Raw genomic sequence first — 19,699 nt, forward strand, 5'->3', positions numbered from 1 at the left:
TACACTGTGCTCTGCTTTTAATGGAAGTCGTCCAGGCTGCACAGACGGTAAAAACACGTTACACTGGATGTTCTCAGCATCTCAAAGATACATCATCTTCTTTTTTAAAAAAACAGGATGTATAACATCCATTCAGACTTAAAATACTCATTCTGCTCGTCACAATCTCTGATGCTCTCTCTCTCTCTATATATAAACACGTTTATGCACACAGTTAAAAAAAAAAAAAAAAAAGTATTTTGAGTCATTTACATAAAAAAATACACATCTCTCCAGTCCATCACACAATGATCTCAGTCCTGCGGTTTCAGAAAAACTCTCTTTGTGTTTGTTTCCACAACGTTGTGGTTCATGTCGTCTTCTTCTTCTACGGCTGCTCGCTCTCGCTTCTTTGCAAACTTTTTCTTCATGCTTCCTACTAAACTCTCGTACCTGAAAAAAGACGAAAAACACAGTTAGAAACAGTCGTAAAATAGAAAAAATATAAACTTTCAGATCCTGTGGAGCACAGCAGGTCAGCTTGTTAGAAGAATATAAACCTCTATGATCTTCATCTAGTCGGAAACATGTTTGGCTTTGTTTACTTACTTCTCCATATCATGAATAGTTTTTACTGTTTTACGGTGACTTAACATCAAATAAAGACATTTACTCATCTGCAAGTTATAACCAACAAGTCAGATATTCGCACCTCAGCGCCATTTCTTCATCTGTGACATCTGTTTGCATTCGGCTGACCTCCTCTTCCTCTCGTTTCTCCGTTTCGTCCTTCGGATTCATCAGAGCCATCAGTTTCTGTGTCCGATGCAGAACGATGACAAGATTTAAATGAAATGTGGTCACATTTATATTTTAAACACTTGTCGCAACTTTATCTGTAGAAAAGGTTTAAATTTGTCTCAGATTATTTTACTGACACATCCTGACAATATCACGTTTATTCAAAAGGACAACAGCAGTTAAAAGTCAAGCTGAAACAATTAATTGATCATCAGAAAATCAATCAGCAACTATTTTAATTGAACGATTTTTAACTATTTTTCCAGCAAAATGCCAAAATTTCGCTGTCAAATGTGACTATTTGATGCTTTTGTTTGTTATATGTGAAAAATAAACAGAATATTTTCAGGTTTTGCACTTCTGGTCGACTAAAATGACACTTTTGAATATGTTAACTAAGGTTTTGGGAAATTGTGATGGAATTTATCACTTTTTTCTGATGTTTTATTGACTCATTAACCAAAATAATTGTTAGTTGCAGCCGAAGTTAAAAGATAAGTAGAGCTGCTGCGATTAATCGATTAGTTGCAGACTATTCAATTAATCTCTAATTATTTGGATAATTGATTAATCGTTTTGAGTCCAAATTCTCTGATTTCAGCTTCTTAAATGTGAATATTTTCTAGTTTCTTTAGTCCTCTGTGACAGTAAACTGAATATCTTTGTGTTGTGGACAAAACAAGACATTTGATGACGTCGTCTCGGGTTTCGGGAAACTATTTCTCATTTTTAACATTTTATACTTATTTACTTGTCCCACCATGATTATGAGACTTCAGAAAAATGGTTTTTGAGTTTTAAGTTTATTTAACTATCTTGCATCCTGTTGGAAGAAACTGCAAACACATCAGCTACACTGCAAATATGACAAGAAAACAAATAGTTTTACAACAAATGTAGGAAATTCTCATATTAGCTGTAAACTTTGGAACCAAAATAACTTTTCTTTCATGCACTCATGAATTCCTCCGTCGGATGAGAAAATTCACACAAGTTAATGAAATATTTTTAAAATGCAGAGTTGTCACGTAGGAGGATTTTTTTTGTTTTTTTTAAAGAAAAAGACATTTTGAAGATACATCATTGTTCCTGAAAGAAAATCAAATGTCTATGAAATGATTTACGCAGTAAACAGAAAGCAGAGTTCAGAAGAAGCAGCAGAGAAACAACAGAACTAATAAACGGATTAAAAACAAACCTCGACTTCTGGATTAAAACCCTTGAACGACATGCGACCGTAATTCAGGTCTTCACACGGCACAAAACTCTTCTCCTCTATAATGAGGTTCCTGAAAAAAGAAAATGAATATCAATGAGAGAAAACATGATATAATACAATACAACAGCATCACAAGTGAGCGACGGCCTCCAACATGATCATAAAGTTGAACCGACGCCTCTAAAACTTAATGAAAGTAGGATTTATCACACGGCTGTTGAAGTTTTGTTTTAAAAGTTGTTCTCTATAGAAAACACTTTCACACCAGATTTCATTCAAAGATATGTGTTTTTACAGTTAACAGACACACTTTGTCCACTAGAGCTTCAATGATTAGTTGATTAATCTCAAACTGTTTTGATAATTGATTGTTTGGAGTCATTTTTAAGAAAGAAGAAAGTCTAAATGATCCGGTTGCAGCTTCTGAAATGTGAATATTTTCTGCTTTCTTTAGTCCTTTATGACAATAAACTGAATATCTTTGGGTTGTGAACTGTTGGTCGAGACAAAACAAGACATTCGAGGACGTCATCTTGGGCTTTGGAAACACTGATCGACATGTTTGACCAATTTCTGACATTTCAAAGACAAAACAACTAATCGATTCATTGAGAAGATAATCGACAGATGAACCAATAATGGAAATAATCGTTAGTTACAGCCTCTATTGTCCACATTACTAAAATGTACGTACAAGACTTTTTTTTGCAGTTGTGCCAATCTAGTCATCAGCATACAACTAATCACCGAGACACACTTTAAATAATATTCAAACATGTATAATTAGTTCCTGCAGCTACTCACGTTTCCCTAAAAGTTGACACATTATCAGATTAATTTCTGGCTGGAGGATTAAATTTAAACTGAAATTATTTGTGGATCTCACTGTTCACACCAAGAATATCAGGAAAGTTTTACTATGTGTGTAAGTTTGACTATGAACTTATCAAAACTAAACTGGCATATTTCTGAATGGAGTTCACTAAGGAGTGCAGGGTGTATATATATATATATATATATATGAAGCTACTGAGTGTTTATATGTAGAATTTGACACCTACTCTTTTGCTTTAAGCTCTGGCAGGTCCAGATACCAGTGTTCATCACTAATGATCCTCTTCTCGTCTTCTTCCAGCTGCTTCTTCGTCTCAGCGTCCAGACCTCTCTGCATGAACTGTGGAAACAAACACAAACACACACACACACACACACACACACACACACACACACACACACACACACACACACACACACACACACACACACACGTCACACTTTTTATTTCATCAAAAAAACAACAACAACAACTTTGGAGGAGGAGACAGTTGAGCAGCAATCTGGTTTATTAAACTGCTTATAATGAACTGCTCTTAAACTTATGACAAAGAACTGGTTTCAGAAATGGAGCAGTTAATGTATAAAACCAGAGGAAATATCAGACTGAGACACATATTATGGATCAAATGGGAGAATTATATAGAAAGTGAGCAGCATTATTATTAATTTTATTATTGTTATTATTATTTTCAGCATTATTATCATGTATTTATTTGCTTCCAGTTGTATTATGTTTATTATATATGAGATTAATATAGATTGGTTATAAAACTTGTATCCTTTTTATTTATTAACATTCATTTTTCCCTCATGGTACATGAAATTTACTGTATGACTTACTCTCTAATGATGTTTTATCTAATGAAGTTTTAGGTTGTTTTTTTTTATTTCTGTGTCATGCCAAACATTTGGCTCACATGGGATTAAAAGACACCATTATTTTACAAAACATGTCAAAGTTAAATCCACATGAACGTCAGCAGGTTTCCCAGCAGAACTTTGCTCAGAGCATCACAGTCTGCATTCTTCCCATAATGCATCCTGGTGCCATCTCTTCCCCGGGTAACAGCGCACTCAGCCGTCCACATGGTTTATAAGACCAGGCCACCTTCTTCCATTGCTCCACGGTCCGGTTCTGATGCTCACGTGCCCACTTGCAGCAGTGAACAGGGGTCAGCATGGACCCCACACGCAACAAGCTGATGCACTGTGTGTTCTGTCTGTCATAGCCAGCATTAACGGTTTTGTGCTACAGTAACTCTTCTGTGGGATCGAACCACACAGGCTGGTCATCGCTCCCCGTGTGCAGCAATGAGCCTTCACAGCCCATGACCCTGTGTTGGCACTGACCACTGCATACTGGGAACACCCAACAAGACCTGCTGTTTTATCAGATGGAACAAGACTGTTTTGGTCATGGGTTTCATACACTTTCTGTAATAAAACATCTAAAAGCAAAAAATCTTATGAGACGAACCCTAAGACAAAATCTTATCAGAAGGGGGTCCGTGGTCTAAGTGTCAGTTTCAGGGTCATTGATGTGAAAAAGTTTGAGAACTACTGGTCTAGACCTCACAGTGTGACCCTCGTCGGAGTCAATCAGATCCTTAAACTTGCCCAATTTTTCCTGCTTCCAACACACCAACTTCAAGAGCTGACTGTTCACTTGCTGCCTGATATATCACGAGATAATCAATAACGAGATAATCAATATTATTCACTTGAGCTGTTTTAATGTTGTGGCTGATCGGTATTTGTATTTTATCTTTTTTTTTTTTTAAATAATTTTTGTAATTTTTTTTGTTGTTGTTTTCATGTCACTAAGGTGCCTCACATTTTAAGAAATAAAGTTATAAATAAATAAATAAAAATAAACTGTAACCATAATATAATGAATAAATGATGATAAATGATAAATAAAGTGTCCATACACCAACATACACAGTTGGCCGCCGTGTAAATCAGCTAATTTGCTGATTTTGATCAGTTTAAGAACTGTTGTTATTTGCTGAATTAGTCACTGAGTCAAACTTCACATTAAAATATCTTAAACTGACATTTTCCACGAGGTACAGCTTCTAATAAAGCAGAAAATCAGCCATCGTGGCGTTTCAGAGCTAATGTTACGTGAACTCTGCTAGCTGATCGTCTCTTATCATCACTTACCTTCATGCGCAGGAGGTTTTTGGAGAGTTTCACAGAGTCGCTCGCCATCGATAAACCTGTTTACAGATAAATAACTGAACTACAGCAGATCCTGAAGGTTTGTTGGATCATTAAATGTTTATTGCTAAAACCCAAAACCACGAGCTGCAGCTGCTGGTAAACTCAGGCCGAAGCAGCCGACTGTCGAGCAGCTTTGAGGATTCAGCAGTCCGGCTAATCGACCTTTGATATCATCGATGTTCGTGTACAATGTTGTCAAAATCAACATTATGTTTTTTGTCTTTGTGAGTAATAATTTCAAGGAATTCACATTAAACCACTTATCTATGAACACTTAAGTTATAAACTTTCTTGCTAAATAAACAATTGGTTATTTTACAGAAATTTAAGAGCAATTTGCAGGTATTTAATAGTTAATTTTACAGAGAAGGTGCAATTTGGTGCAAATTATAAGAAAAAAAAGTATTGAAAAAAGTATTAAGTTGATTTAGTTGGTAAGTATCCACACTTCTTCTCTTCTATTTGCGTTTAAATAGTTCATTTGCAAAAAAAATTCTTAATAAATTACACTCTTAGTTCTTTTACTGACATAAAATGCTAAGTTTTTAGCGTGAAGACTTGTGTGTCAAACTGCATAATAGATTTTTTCTTTATACAACAAATCATACAATCCTTCCACAGAGATGTACTAAGAATTAGACACTAATTATTAGAGTAAGACACAGCAGCTACATTAGGAGATTAGTGAAAATATGTCCTGGAAATTACTATAGTAGGACAGTAAGGTATCAGTAGAATAAAGTGTTAGTGAAATTGTTGATAGAATTTTTAAGAAAAAAACCTAATTTGCTGTGTATGTGTGCTATGTATCGTATGACACATTAAACTACAAACAGAAAGTATTTTCTGACTGCTAAAAAGTAGTCAATAATCTAATTTATAAAGAGTGTTTTCAGATTAGAAACCATGTATGAAACATGTTTTTCTGTTTTTCTTATAATTTATGCCAAACTGCACCAACCTCTCTGTAAAATATCTTAAAAACAAACTGATAAATACCTGCAAATTACTAAAAAAAATTCCAGGAAATTAGTATAAAATTAAAGGAGCTGTAAAATACCAAACACATGTAAGTAGGAAAACCTCATTAAAGGTACAGAATGTAGGATTTAGTGGCATCTTAGCGGCAACAATCCCCCACCCTTCCCCCATTCCAAGCATGTAAGATCTGGGCTACTGTAGAAACATGGTGGTGCAACATGGCGGGCTCTGTGGAAGGGGACCCGCTCCCTCTGTAGATATAAGGGGCTCATTCTAAGGTAACAAAAACACAACAATTCTTATTTCCAGGTGATTATATACTAATTAAAACATACCTATGAATATTATATTCCATTTCTGCCAAGTCCGTTCTGCTAGATGCCACTAAATTCTACACACTGCACCTTTAACTAAAAATCCAGACTTTAAACAGTATATCATGTGGCATGCTTCATATGTTTACATAAGGATGAAAGTTTTCTGAAGAACAATCTAATATCATTTTTTATTCAGTATTTATGTTTTTTAGTGGCCTTTAATGAACATCATTTCCCATAAATGTCACGGCTCAACAGAAGAGGCGAGTCCATGAGCGAGTGGAGGGGTCTCTGTATATAACACAATTTCTAATTTGGCTGTTCTTCTATGTGTGTGTGTGTCTTCTGTTAAAAGAAAAAAGTGAAAACACACACACACACAGAGTGAAGTAGTTTGGGTAATTTTCGGGGGAGTTCCGCCCTTGTTTTGTTTTGTTGAAATACAGTTTCTCTGTTGATCAATCTGTGTTGAAAGCATGATGACACACAAGTTCCTCTGCTTCGAAGACAGCGCAGATTCACTTTAATAACTGCGTACAGTAAATATTCAGAACAGTTTTCACTAATATGGAATTAATCGTTTGAAGGACACAGTATTTTCCATCCAACCCAAATATCTTTATATTCGACTGCTTGAAGGTAAAAAGTAATGAAATTGAAAGGGATTTAATATTTGTCCATTAGATGATGTCCTGTCAGTGGCTGTGAAACAGTAAACCACGATGCAGGGAGGCAACATTTACAGCACATTATACAGCACATATGTTTTTTTGAAGGAGGGTTTCCCTGCCTTTAAGTAAGATTTAAACCAGGAAGTAACGTAACAAATCTGGATTACCAACTGCCCAGGTTTACTCCACATCATTTGGGTTTACATAATCTGATTAATCTATAATTAGTTATAAATCAGCAGCAGTGAAGTCCAATCTGATCTCTGACATCATCTTGTGGTCTTGAAGAAGGACTCTATTAAAATCTAGTTTGAAGACTTTAATAGTTTCTTTATATTGAGCTCATTTGTAGTTAAACTGTGTTTAAGGCTGCAACGAATAGTCGATTAATCAATTAGTTTCCAACTATTTAATTAATCAGCAACTAATTTGATAATGATCGATTAATCGTTTTGAGTCCTTTTTTAAGAAAAAAAAGTCAAAATTCTCTGATTGCAGCTTCTCAAATGTGAATATTATCTGGTTTCTTTAGTCTTCTGTGACAGTAAACTGAATATCTTTGGGTTGTGGACTGTTGGTCGAGTCAATGCAATTAAGGTTGCATCTTAATCTCTGGGAAACAGTGTTTGACATTATTCACCATTTTCTGACATTTAATGGACCAAACGATGAATCAGTTAATTGAGAAAATAACAGATTAATCGTTAGTTACAGCTCTAGTTGTGTTTTATCAAACAGCACACAGACGACTGAGGGACAGGTTGTACTATTATATCACAGGAGGACCGTAAGGACGCAACTATATATTTACACTGTATATATAATTAATCCATTGATTGTTAAGTGTCTGAAAATAGTGAAAAACGATCATTATTCCCTGAAGCTCAAGTAAACATATTCAAAGTAGAAAAAATATTTCCTGAAGAAAATGCGTGTGAGTGCTGGAAGTTGGTGATCGCTTAAAAGTTGCATGAAAGCTGTAAAAGTTCTGCAAAATAAAGAGAGGAAAGATTATCATTTTCTTTAATAATCCATTGATTGTTCAGTGAACTAAGTGACAGAAAATAGTGAAAAATGCTGATCATCATTCTCTGAAGAACAAATGAACATATTGACTTGTTTTGTCTGAGCAACAGTAAAAAACACAAAGATGTTTACGATTGTGGAAAACTAGCAAACATTCACATCTGTGAAGCTGCTATCAGAGTATTTTTGACATCTTTGCTTACAAAATGACTTAAACAATTAATTTTCTGTCAATCATCTTATCATTTCAGCTCTAGAGTTCTACCATGTATAGTGGGGGTCAATAGAGACCCTCACAGGAGATTAATGTAACATTTTAGCTTCACTACATTGGCTTCCTGTAAAATCTAGAATAGAATTTAAAATCCTTCTCCTAACTTACAAAGCCCTTAATGGCACCATCATATCTTGAAGAGCTCATAATACCGTATTATCCCACTAGAACACTGCACTCCCAGTATGCAGTTTACTGGTGGTTCCTACAGTCTTTAAAAGTAGAATGGGAGGCAGAGCCTTCAGCTATCAGGCTCCTCTTCTATGGAACCATCTACCGGATTCAGTCCGGGGTACAGACACCCTCTCTATGTTTAAGAGTAGGCTTAAAACTTTCCTTTTTGATAAAGCTTATAGTTAGGGCCGACCAGGCTCGCCTTGGATCAGCCCTTAGTTATGCTGCTATAGGCTTAGACTGCTGGGGGACTTCCCATGATGCACTGAGCTCCTCTCTCCTCCTCCTCCTCTCCATCTGTATGCATTCATGTAACATCAATGCATGTCACTAACTTTGCTTCTTCCCAGGAGTTTTTTGTGACTTCTCATCTCACAGGAAACCCTGGGTTCTGGGCCGAGCCTTCGCGGTCCTTCACAGTCCCGTTGGCATCCTTCCCTGGCTGTTGCTTCTTATTGTTATTGTTATGATTGTTGTTATTCTGTCCCCCCCTCCCCATTTCCCTCTTTCTTTCTCTCTCTCAACCCAACCAGTCAAAGCAGATGGCCGCCCACCAAGAGCCGGGTTCTGCTTGAGGTTTCTACCCGTTAAAGGGGAGTTTTTCCTTCCTGCTGTCGCCAAGTGCTGCTCATGGGGGAATTGTTGTGTCTCTGTAAATTAAAGAGTATGGTCTATGTGAAAAGTGCCCTGAGATGACTTTTGTTGTGATTTGGCGCTATATAAATAAAAACTGATTGATTGATTGATTGATTGTATAACATGGCTGTTATAAGTGAGGAGTTCTTGTGCAAAAAGCTACAGAATCAGTTAGTAACTCTGATGATTGAGCTCCGGAATAGTTTGGAGTTTTGTCCTCAGATGAACTCCTTCACCACTAACTCTTTAAGGGAGCGGGAGGACACCTCTCCCCTCTCGGCGTCTCTCAGCGCAGTCAGCTCTTCCTGTAACTGAGCCACCGGCTGGCCCAGCTGGTATCCTAAATCCACCAGCAGATCCAGCAGCGAGGCTCTGTAGTTCTTCAGTCCGTATCGTCTCACCGGAGGCAGAGCCCTCTGAGCAGACGTAAACGCTTGTTCAGGTTCCTCCAGGTCCCGGTAACAAACGGCGAGGGCAGCGAGCGTCGGTACGAGCAGGGTGGGTTTCTGCCACGGCACCAGCTTCTCCTGAATCCCCAGAATCGTCTGCAGCTGCTCCAGAGCCAGCCTGAACTGTCCCGCTCGCAGCAAACTGTGCGCTTTCTTCTGCTCCTGCTCCGTGAAGAATTTGGGGAAAAGAGGTGAATGTCGGACGCAACGTGTTTCGTAAAGTTTAGCCAGGTAGTCCTGGAGACCCAGGCGCCGCTCTGAGATGATTTCAGGGGAGAAGTTTCCGGTCAGGAGTTTGCGGGGAAGCACCACCTCCTCCAGCTCCTCGTTGAACTCCCTCAGCAGTGCGTGGTGAAAGCGGGAAAAGTCGCTGTAGCGGCGCTCCACGGACACGCGGCGAGAGTCGAAGCTGCCAGAGCGCATCACCACGACCTCATACACCTGGAAACATACGGAGGTTACATGTTAGAACAAAGATTTATCAGGCTGCTCTGCTGTCTTCCACTGGGTCTTTGTTACACTACCACAAGGTGGCGCAAAAGACAGACACTTTCAAATGTTCATGGTGACTTTAGTGGACGGGTTCACAATTTTTTCAGGTCTGTCAAGTTTATCTGAAGCTAATATGAAGCTTCAGCGTCCAAATGAGTCAAATCAAGTAGATATCTTTCAACGTTACAGTGTTTTTAGTGTTCAGTTCCTCTTTTTGTTACTATACTTCCACCGCAGCTCAACAGGGAAACACTGTCCGAGGAAACACAAAGAAAAATTGAAACAAATTTGACATAGCGGCCAAACCGTGTAATTACAACGTCACGTGATGCACTCTGGCCCAAAAAGACTTTTTCCCATAGACTTACATTGTGAAAGAGACGTCTGTAAATCAGCGGATGAATTTTTTCTGAGCGTCACAACCCCTGTGAAATGACTTGTCTCACTATCAGAATTAAATCCGTTCGGTTTGATCACATTTCAAAAGCCTAGAAGAGCCGCATAATTGAATTGTTTTATCCCCATTCAAGTTAGCCGAAGGGCTAAACTGGAAGTAGCCGACTCGGCCAGCGACAGTCACCAGTGCGCATGCTCTATGGGCCGCACAATGCGGAAGATCCGAGTACTTTCATACCGGGAAGTCGATTTTTTATTGCTTCATGCGCCACTGAGCAACTTTCATAGGAATGAACGGGGCCCCGCCTCCGACGCTGTATTCTCTTTATACATCCATGGTATGTGCCAGCCGAGCAATTCCTGTAGGACTGAATGGGCGCCATTTTTAGTCCAGTATCCATCTCTTATGATATATCCATGGGGACGCATCAGGACGCTTTAATGTTTACACTACAAAAGATATATGGTCAAATGCGTCCCAGACCAAATGGGCAAGTGGTCTGAGTGATCGGATCACAATGCGTCTTGGTGGTCGTTTACATTTGTATTTAGCCCTGTGCACTTGTGATCTGAGACACGTTTTAAAACCAAGTGTAAACAGGGTCTATGAGAGCGCTGAGAGTGAACCAAAACAGTAAAGTTGCTGAACAATGAGCTGAAACTCACTATAAAGCTCTGTAAAGCCAAGGAGAGCTTCAGACAAGTCGTCATGTGATCCATTATTAATATAAAAAACTGATTATAGCTGTCTAACTTAACAGTATTATTTAGAAGGTCCTGGCTTCAAACAGAACAGATGGCGCCGACCATGAGCTGCAACTCTGGGCTGCAAACTGGCTCCAATGCAAACCAGTGGGTGATGTCACACTTCACTACGTCTGTCTTTTATACACAGTCTATAGTCTCACCACGTATTTGGACAGAGTCTGTTCAATGATACGAGTCGATGGGATTTCAAACAGCAGCCTGACGGGTCGCTCCCTCTGCTTCTCCGCCCTCAAATTCTGCTGCAGCTCCTTAGTGGTTAAACTGGAAGAGGTGAGAAATTCACCTACACATACACACACACACACACACACACACACAGAGTATACATTTATAAAGTTTTCTTTTCATTCTAAAGGAAAAATCCACTTCTAAAAACCGTTTGTGTGATGATTCTTCTTGCATTTCTATACTCCGTGTTTCAGTTTGGTGGATATTATTTCATCCCAGTGATAATATAATGTTGCCAAAATGATGACAGTGAAGTCACATCAAGATATTTGCAACAGTAACAATAAGAGTGTAAAAGCAGAAAAGTGTTCAGCAAGCTAAAACAGTTAGAGCCACAGCCAGCAGTTGGTTAGCTTAGCTTAGCATAAAGACTGGAAACAGAGGGAAACTGCTAGCCTGGTTCTGTCCAAAGGTAACAAAATCCACCTCCCAGCACCTCTAAAGCTCTAAGTACTCATGCAGAAAAATGTCCCATGTTAGTATTATATTGTTTGAGATTATTGAATTATAATTGCTGATGCATTAGTAGCATTTTTTTCTTTTTTAACTACTTTATATAGTGTTGAGTAATTTAATGTGTAAGAGTACATCATATTTTACAGTATAAAATCACTCGGTTAAAATTTAACCAGTTTGGGTCAATATGACACTAACACAATACTGGGTTAATGTTTCCTAGAAAGCCCCTCAAGACAAGGGTACAAAGGTTGTTTTGACTCAGTTTAATGTTTCTTTTTATTTTACTCTTGAGTTATTTACCCAAACTAAAGCTTGTTATAATCTACTCTACTCTTTTTAAACTCACATGTCACACTTACTCTGTTATTGATTGTTAATAATTTATCTTTTGAATGTCATACGCACATCGTTTTGTACAAGAAACAATACATTTGTGACAGTTTTTAGCCAAAGCTTGTCATGTGTAACACTGGGTCAAAATAACAGATTGCTACTGGGTCAAGTTAACCCAATGTTGTAATGGTGCCAAAAATTGACCCAAACTGGGTAAAAATTTAAGCCAGTGACTTTTTAGTGGGCACATCGTATGTTTTTGTGTGTAAAATCTGAATCTGCAAAGTAACTACCGTTGTGAGATAAATGTAGCTCCATAAAAAGTACATATTTCCTTCTGAAATGTAGTCAACTAGAGGCATAAAGTAGCAAAAAACTGAAATACTCAAGTAAAATCCAAGTATCTTAAAATTGTACATAAGTACAGTACTTGAGTAAATGTACTTTCCACCTCCATTGATCAGTATGAAAGCAAATGAGTGTATTTTCCCAAAATGTGTAAATATTCTTTTAACTGCAGGTTTTAGTATAAGTCTCTCAGAATCAAAGAGGGAAGTTAAGGAGAAATAGAGGAAGATGCGGCAGGTTGAAAGGGAGTTAATGATTATGTAAAGAGCACAAAACTACATCATAAAACAACACATCTCAGACTGTGAAGTACCTGGAAACAAAGGGTCTTCAGTGTGTCTCCTTGGTTCTGCCATCGCACCCACACAGCTGCTGAACAACATGGAGAAGATCAACAGAAAATGATGAAATTAAAGCTTCCTTATTATCCTAACATGTCTTTACTTACTGTTCCAGTTAGTTATTTGTAAGCTTTCCCCTCACAGACTTTGCTTTATGTTTCTCTTACCTCTTAACAGTGAGGTGTTTAAAAGCTGTCGTCACTCCAGGAAAGTAGAAGCACAAATATAAACATGTACCGTGTGGTTTTTGTGCTAACAAATAAGTACACAGAGAGAGGAAGTTCCTCAGAGGATAAATTCATACCAACGTGCAAGAGTGAAAGCAAGAGGAAGACAAAAAGGGTGCAGAGGGAAGTGAAATCTAACACCAGCGCTGTTGTAGACTGGGAGGTGTGTCTGTAAAGTCTAATTCAGAAGAGTGTGAGCAGATAAATGTATAGAGCTTCACTTTGGTTAAAATAAAGCTTAGCATATTGGTTTAATGGCTCCGGACATACCAGCTGGGTGGTGTTCAGACTATCACCACAATACATCTGACAGTGAATATAATCATCTAACATGACAGTATACATATGTTGAGTCTGTCTCCAACTTCAATTTCAATTCCAATTCCATTCTCAGTTTTATTTATATAGCGCTAAATCAGAGCAGAAGTTATCTCAGGGCACTTCTCACATAGAGCAGGTCTAGACTGTACTCTTTATTTTACAGAGACCTAACATTCCCCAGCACTTGACGACAGCGGCAAGGAAAAACTCACCTTTAACAAGAAGAAACCTCAAGCAGAACCGGTTTGTAGGTGGGCGGCCATCTGTCCGGACCGGTTGGATTGAGAGAGAAAGAGAAAGAGAAACCTGAGATGAACTCAAACCAAATCAAACAGTTGAGAGAGAATGAAAAAAACAATCTTGTTTGAAAAGAGGAAGACCGTCACACTGACACATTTATTCAAATCGACAACGTTCGTAAGTCACATCTTAATAATTTACATATGCAGTATATATACAGTGAGCTCTTTATTAGGAACACTTGTCTCCTCATGTGTTTTAATGGAGTAAACAAAATATAAGAACACTTTTCAATATAATGTGTCCTCGTGCATGCACAGTGACCTCTTCCTAACATGTCAATACTTTCCAGAGAGTGAAAATGTTTGGCTCTTAACATGAAAAACATATAAAATCTCCAGACTTATCCTTTAAATGCCCGATCGTCAGACATGTTGCAGTTCCTCTCTGATCCTCTAGATGGAGACAGTTTCAAAGGATTTTCTGCCTTCAGAGCTGCAGGAAAACTTCATCTCACAATTTATTTCCTCATCTGCTGAAGAGTTTTAAACCTTTTCACGGTTGAAGTATCGTCCAGGTCGACATTTTGGCCTCGATACGTGCTGTTTTGCAGAGATGGAAAGTACTGAGGATATACGTCTCACGACAGTAAATGCTGAAAGACTAAGACTTAGAAAACTCTAAGTCAAAGTCAAGGTTGCTTTTATTGTTTCCTGAAGGAACTGCTGCATATGAAATAGACATGTTACAATGAAAGAAAAAAAAAATACTTGCAAACAAACACATTCACAAAAAACCTGCAGCAAATTACTGTAACACAGTTAAAATTTACATTTTACTATGTCTGGAAAATATCACAGGTGATGTAAAGTATATATAACAGTATGTATATATAATCAGTATGAAGCAGAACACAAAATATGACCTTATTTCATTCATTAATCAAGATGAATGATTATATATATATATATATATATATATATATATATATATATATATATATATATGAGGATAGTGTCATGATTTAAAAGAGACCCATGTGTCTGTGGTGCATCATTTACAGGATTAATAAGACATTATTATTGTGAAAAAACATTAAATTAAATGACTCCTGACTGACTATGCACCTTGAGTTTTACTCAACCTGACAATTAAAACTGTTAAATCACTTTTTGTCTTTAATTTACGGTGGCCCTGAGATGCAGAACACAACATTTCACAAAACACAACAACATTTGTATTTTATAATGTTGTGTTTGCTGAAATGTCCTCGTATTTTACATCTGAGGGCAACAAAATCAATGGAAAATACCATAAGTTTTGAAATACCAAGAGTTTGATGATGTGGTGAAGTAACGTGGGATCATGGGAGTTGTTGTCTTCATTGCTAAACAACCAGCTTCTTCAAGGTAGGATTATTTCAGTGTTCATCGGTCGGGATGTTTTTACCAGGAGCCGAATTATCTGCAGAGGTCTCCTCCTCTCCAAAACAAACAGATCTGATGATGATTAAAACCGGTAAAAACACTGAATAAAGCAGTTTAACGTAAAAATCAGCGTTTCTCCGACGCTGTTTGGTGGGCACAGGACGTCCGGTAGGGGCTGTTAGCCGAGCTGCTGCTAACGTTTGCTCAGCTTGTTTCTCTGATAACTTAAGCTCCAGACGTCCGATGACTAAAATCCTTCATCTGGTTAAAAGATATAGTTAAAAACGTTTTTATCATTAAAGTTCATCATAAAAATGTGGCTTAAAATTGAATAAAAGTCAATATATGGCTGTTTCTGGTGGACAACCACAACACCAACCTATTATCTTGTATGCCTATACTCTTTGGGAGACGCAATTGTAGCAGACAAACACGACAACGCCGTATGCATCTTGTGCACGTTTACTCTTTGGTAGATGAGGTATGACACCGTTGACAGGCGGCCAAACGAAACAGACCGTTACCTTGATTAAATTACAAATTTCTCTGAGTTTGAAAATTGTCGGAAACATTTGGGATAATGTAAGTACACAACTCAACAACATATATAACACAGGTCTAGTTGTTCTCAGACATTTTCAGCTTTAATAAACCCTGCAGCCTTTAAATTAGAGATTAAATTAGTTTAATGTCTTTAAGTCTTTGTCACTCTAAATGTTTTATTACTTTAGAAACTAAACAGTAATTAAAACACATTATTTTAAAGAAATAATGTGAGAATAATGTCAAATGTAATGTAATCTCCATCATTAGTAACACTGTGTTTAAATGTACTGTTTTGACTTTTAAAATATACAAAAACAGGCCAATAAAAGGTCTTTATAGATATATTTACACCAATATTAGAAATGTTTAATATATTTTAATTCCTAATGAGTCATGAGACAGTAGCAGCCGCCTGGTACGTCTCTCTTCACACCAGCGTTCATTCATGAAACAATCGTCCGTCTGTGGACGTCAGTGTCTCTTTCATACAGAAAATAAGCAGATAAATGAGTGTTTGTGATGGAAACAAAGGCATGTCTCTGAGGCCGTGTTGTTTTAACAGAGCAGGCTGCTGCTCGATGCATTTATTTATCAGTTTTGATACATTTCTGTCACTCTGTACCAACTGAACACGTCTCTGTTTGTTCTTACAGTGAGACACAATCAGCTGACAGACCGGACTTGACCTCTTAAGCTGATTGAAGATGGAAAAAAAGAAAAAAAAAAAAAACTCACTGCTGCTTCTGTTCTTTGTAACACTGATTAGTCTGATTTTATTCTGTGATGCAGTTGTTCCCAACTTTTTGGGCTTGTGATCCTTGACAACGAAGGTTATTTTATGTCTTAGAGTTGTAGTTCAACCAAACAATGATGATTCCCTCTAAGATTTTCCATTGGAATAGTTTATAGAGGCCTGATGAGGCAAAAACACAGTATTTCACAATGAAAGAGCAAAGATTAGAGAAAAGCAACCAAGTGGCGACTACCACTGCTTGAAGCTGAAGCCAATGCTTAAGTGCGATGCCACGGACCGCCGCTAGATGCTGACTCCAACTGACTCCCATTTTCAACAAGTAATTATGGACTCAATCGCTAAATTCAATCATACAGATGCTGCATCATTAGAGGACTTTGGATGAATCCAACAGACGAAGTTATAATCCTGTAAAAAAGGTCACATTAAATGTCAGAACATTCAACAGATTGATTGATAAACAGATGAAGCATCTCTGTACTTATTGAGACACTTTTTCACTAATGGATACAGCAGCATTCTGCCATCTCTGATCAATAATCAATCAACAGTATGGCTGGTAAAGAAAGGTCGCTCTCAGCAGGAAAATGGCTCCTTTGAGTGTTGTGGAAAACATACAGATACAGTCTGTTTTCTACAGAAAAAGGTCAGATTGTAGCCTGTTTAGGTCTAAGAGTGAAAATAAACTGCTGCTTTTGCATTTAAAGGAAGTGGTCACCATTATGGTCGAAAATGTTTGTGTTTCAGCCTGTAGCTTCCTGCTTCTCCTGCACGTTACATTCATGTTCAGCTCAGTGTTGGTATGAATGTGTTTTACTATGTAAATGTCTTTGTGTTCGTATCAAATCTTTAAATCTTTTATAAAACTGGTGGTTTAATGTGCAGATAAATAATGCAAACAAGAACATCATGTGACACCCCCTATCTTTAGACCCTCCCCCCATTTAATTCAAGAAAATCTCCACTTAAAAGTCACATTGTGGGAGTTTTGTGTTGCTTCCTACTGAGCCAGAATCAGTAGTTTTAAATGTTCTCGACAGGTAAGACTAGCTTAGTTTAAATGCACACATGTCGCTCGGATCGAAGAGTTAAAACTAATTGTGAAATGTAATTTTTCTCATCAAGGACAAGAGCTGCTGATCTGTTGTTTGGCAGTGAGATAGTCCTGTCGGTTTATGCGCAAACCAAAAGTTATATAAAAATGAATTTAGTGTCACAGCGGTTTGAGGTTTGAGGTGAGCTTTTGCTTGGATGAGTCAGACATGAGGTGACGGTTGGTCGGTGTTTTGTACAGACAGCTGGTGTAGGGATGATGTAATATTCCTGTGATGACAGATTGCGTCTGCAAAACTGTAATGTAGCATAATAACACTTCACCGCCTCCTCTCAGAAAAAAACATCAGCGGACTGTGAACTTTTGTTTGACAATTATAAATATAACATAGAATAAAAAAAAAAACAAAACAAATCCATGACGCTGAAAAATTCATCCAGAGGAGAATAAGAAACTCTGATTTCTGGCTGCTCGCGGTTTATTCTCCTCCTGTGTCTCATAACTTTTATATTTTCTTGTATAATTTTTGGGTTGCGTTCAGGGACGCTGTAGTCAAGGGCAAACAGCTCGTATGTGATGAGCAGAGCAGATAATCTCTCAGACTGACTGTGAACTGCTGATAAGGAAAGAAAATGTGAACCTTTAATGAATGTCGACGGCAGGTTTATTTTACAGCAGAGGTTAATGCGCAGCCTCTCTGAGTGTTCATCTACTCTGTGCAGGTTCACACCCAAACATTGATTAATATTTAGTTTCAAAATGACACACGGTGATGCATGGATCCTCTCCACACATGCAAATGAAACTTTAAGGAGATTAATCGTCTCAAGCGAAGACTGTTTTATTTGCATGTTTATATTACAGGTTTCTGATGATATTTGCTGATAGCTGAGAGTCTTTGGGTTTGTCATTGCACCTCTACACTACACATATCTGCAGCCATTTTCATCAAATTTGGATTCTGCAGCTCGAGCTGCAACGATTAGTCGATTAGCTGATCGGAAAAAAAAAAGGAATCTGCAACTATTTTGGTGATATAATAATCATTTCACTCATTCTTCAAGCAAAAATACTAAAAGTTCTTTGGTTCCAGCATCTAAAATCTAACAGTTTGCTGCTTTTCTTTGTCATATTTGACAGTAAATTAACATTTTAAGGTTTTGGACTGTTAGTCAGACTAAACAAGGGAATTGAAGACATCACCGTGGGCTCTGAGAAACAGTGAATGTCATTTTTTTCATTCTTTTTTAACATTTCATTGATTAAATGATCAAACAGATTAATTGATATCGCAAGTACTCGTTAGCTGCAGCCCTGCTGTAAACACAAACTCAGCTCATCAAATCTACAAGAGACTTCCCAGTTGAATAAAACATCCTGACAAACATGAGAGTTGCAGGAAAGAGGCGGAAACTAAATTTAAACACTGATGACGTGTACTACAGCGTAGCACAGCGTGCACTGAAGTGCTGTAGTACACTGCAAAAAAAATTAAAAATTATATACAATGTGCGGTAATATTTCACACCATTTCACACGCATTACAAATTTTTATAGAAAATTGTTGAGTGTCCAAACATTTACAGTTAATGACTGTTTTTAGATTTTTTTGCATCAATTTACAATAAAATTCTATAATTCTATATATATATAAGGTCAGCACTTGTTTTTCTACAGCATGACTGTGTTTTCTTACAAGGTTTTGTTAGTAAAAACACACCAAGAAATTAATTTTACATTAAAAATTCATAATTTAAAAAAATAAAAGCAAAGCTTTCTGTTACAAAGAGGGCCAATGTCAGTGATCATACAACATGAAAGCACAACAGAAGTGACACGTCTGTCTTTAAAAACATAAAGTCAAATGATGGTGATTCTACAGAACGGCTATGATAGCAGGACATACACTGAAATTACATTTTACTGTTTAAATTCCATAATAACAAAAGTCTTTCTTTTAATAATATTGTGAAATGATGGTGATTCTACAACACAGGTGTATTTTTTTTTACAAAGTTGTGTTAATAGAAGTACTCAGAGCTTTATTAACAAACATATCTCTGATAAAGCAACAGTTGCCAATGAATTCAATGTTTTTTGTGTGGAGTCATTTGTTTGTTATAAGACATCAGCACTCCAGCAGCGTAACTGTCGCATTGCAATATGCAAAACCTC

At 37.4% G+C, this 19,699-nt stretch overlaps 2 protein-coding genes across 4 annotated transcripts; both read right to left on the reverse strand.

Annotated features, from left to right (window-relative positions):
- mphosph6 (M-phase phosphoprotein 6) lies at window positions 1–5,198 on the reverse strand. The gene is made up of 5 exons (XM_044356000.1): window positions 5,003–5,198; window positions 3,061–3,173; window positions 1,979–2,069; window positions 692–795; window positions 1–432 (listed from the first exon to the last, which is right to left on the reverse strand). The coding sequence occupies exons 1-5, from the start codon at window positions 5,048–5,050 to the stop codon at window positions 294–296; spliced, it is 495 nt and encodes a 164-aa protein (XP_044211935.1). The 5' UTR covers window positions 5,051–5,198; the 3' UTR covers window positions 1–293.
- A 3,987-nt stretch (window positions 5,199–9,185) lies between these two features.
- snx20 (sorting nexin 20) lies at window positions 9,186–13,738 on the reverse strand. Of its 3 annotated transcripts, none has more exons than XM_044355951.1 (4): window positions 13,716–13,738; window positions 12,928–12,983; window positions 11,387–11,529; window positions 9,186–10,031 (listed from the first exon to the last, which is right to left on the reverse strand). In XM_044355951.1, exons 2-4 carry the CDS (start codon window positions 12,968–12,970, stop codon window positions 9,360–9,362), a joined length of 858 nt encoding a protein of 285 aa, XP_044211886.1. In that variant the 5' UTR covers window positions 12,971–12,983; window positions 13,716–13,738; the 3' UTR covers window positions 9,186–9,359. The 3 variants fall into 3 exon arrangements, with proteins under 3 accessions (XP_044211886.1, XP_044211885.1, XP_044211884.1); XM_044355950.1 differs by lacking the exon at window positions 13,716–13,738 and adding an exon at window positions 13,123–13,426; XM_044355949.1 differs by lacking the exon at window positions 13,716–13,738 and adding an exon at window positions 13,123–13,426 and having other exon boundaries at window positions 12,928–12,986.
- Between the last annotated feature and the right edge of the window lie 5,961 nt (window positions 13,739–19,699).

Source organism: Thunnus albacares, chromosome 7 (assembly GCF_914725855.1).
Source record: "Thunnus albacares chromosome 7, fThuAlb1.1, whole genome shotgun sequence".
Lineage (NCBI taxonomy): Eukaryota > Metazoa > Chordata > Actinopteri > Scombriformes > Scombridae > Thunnus > Thunnus albacares.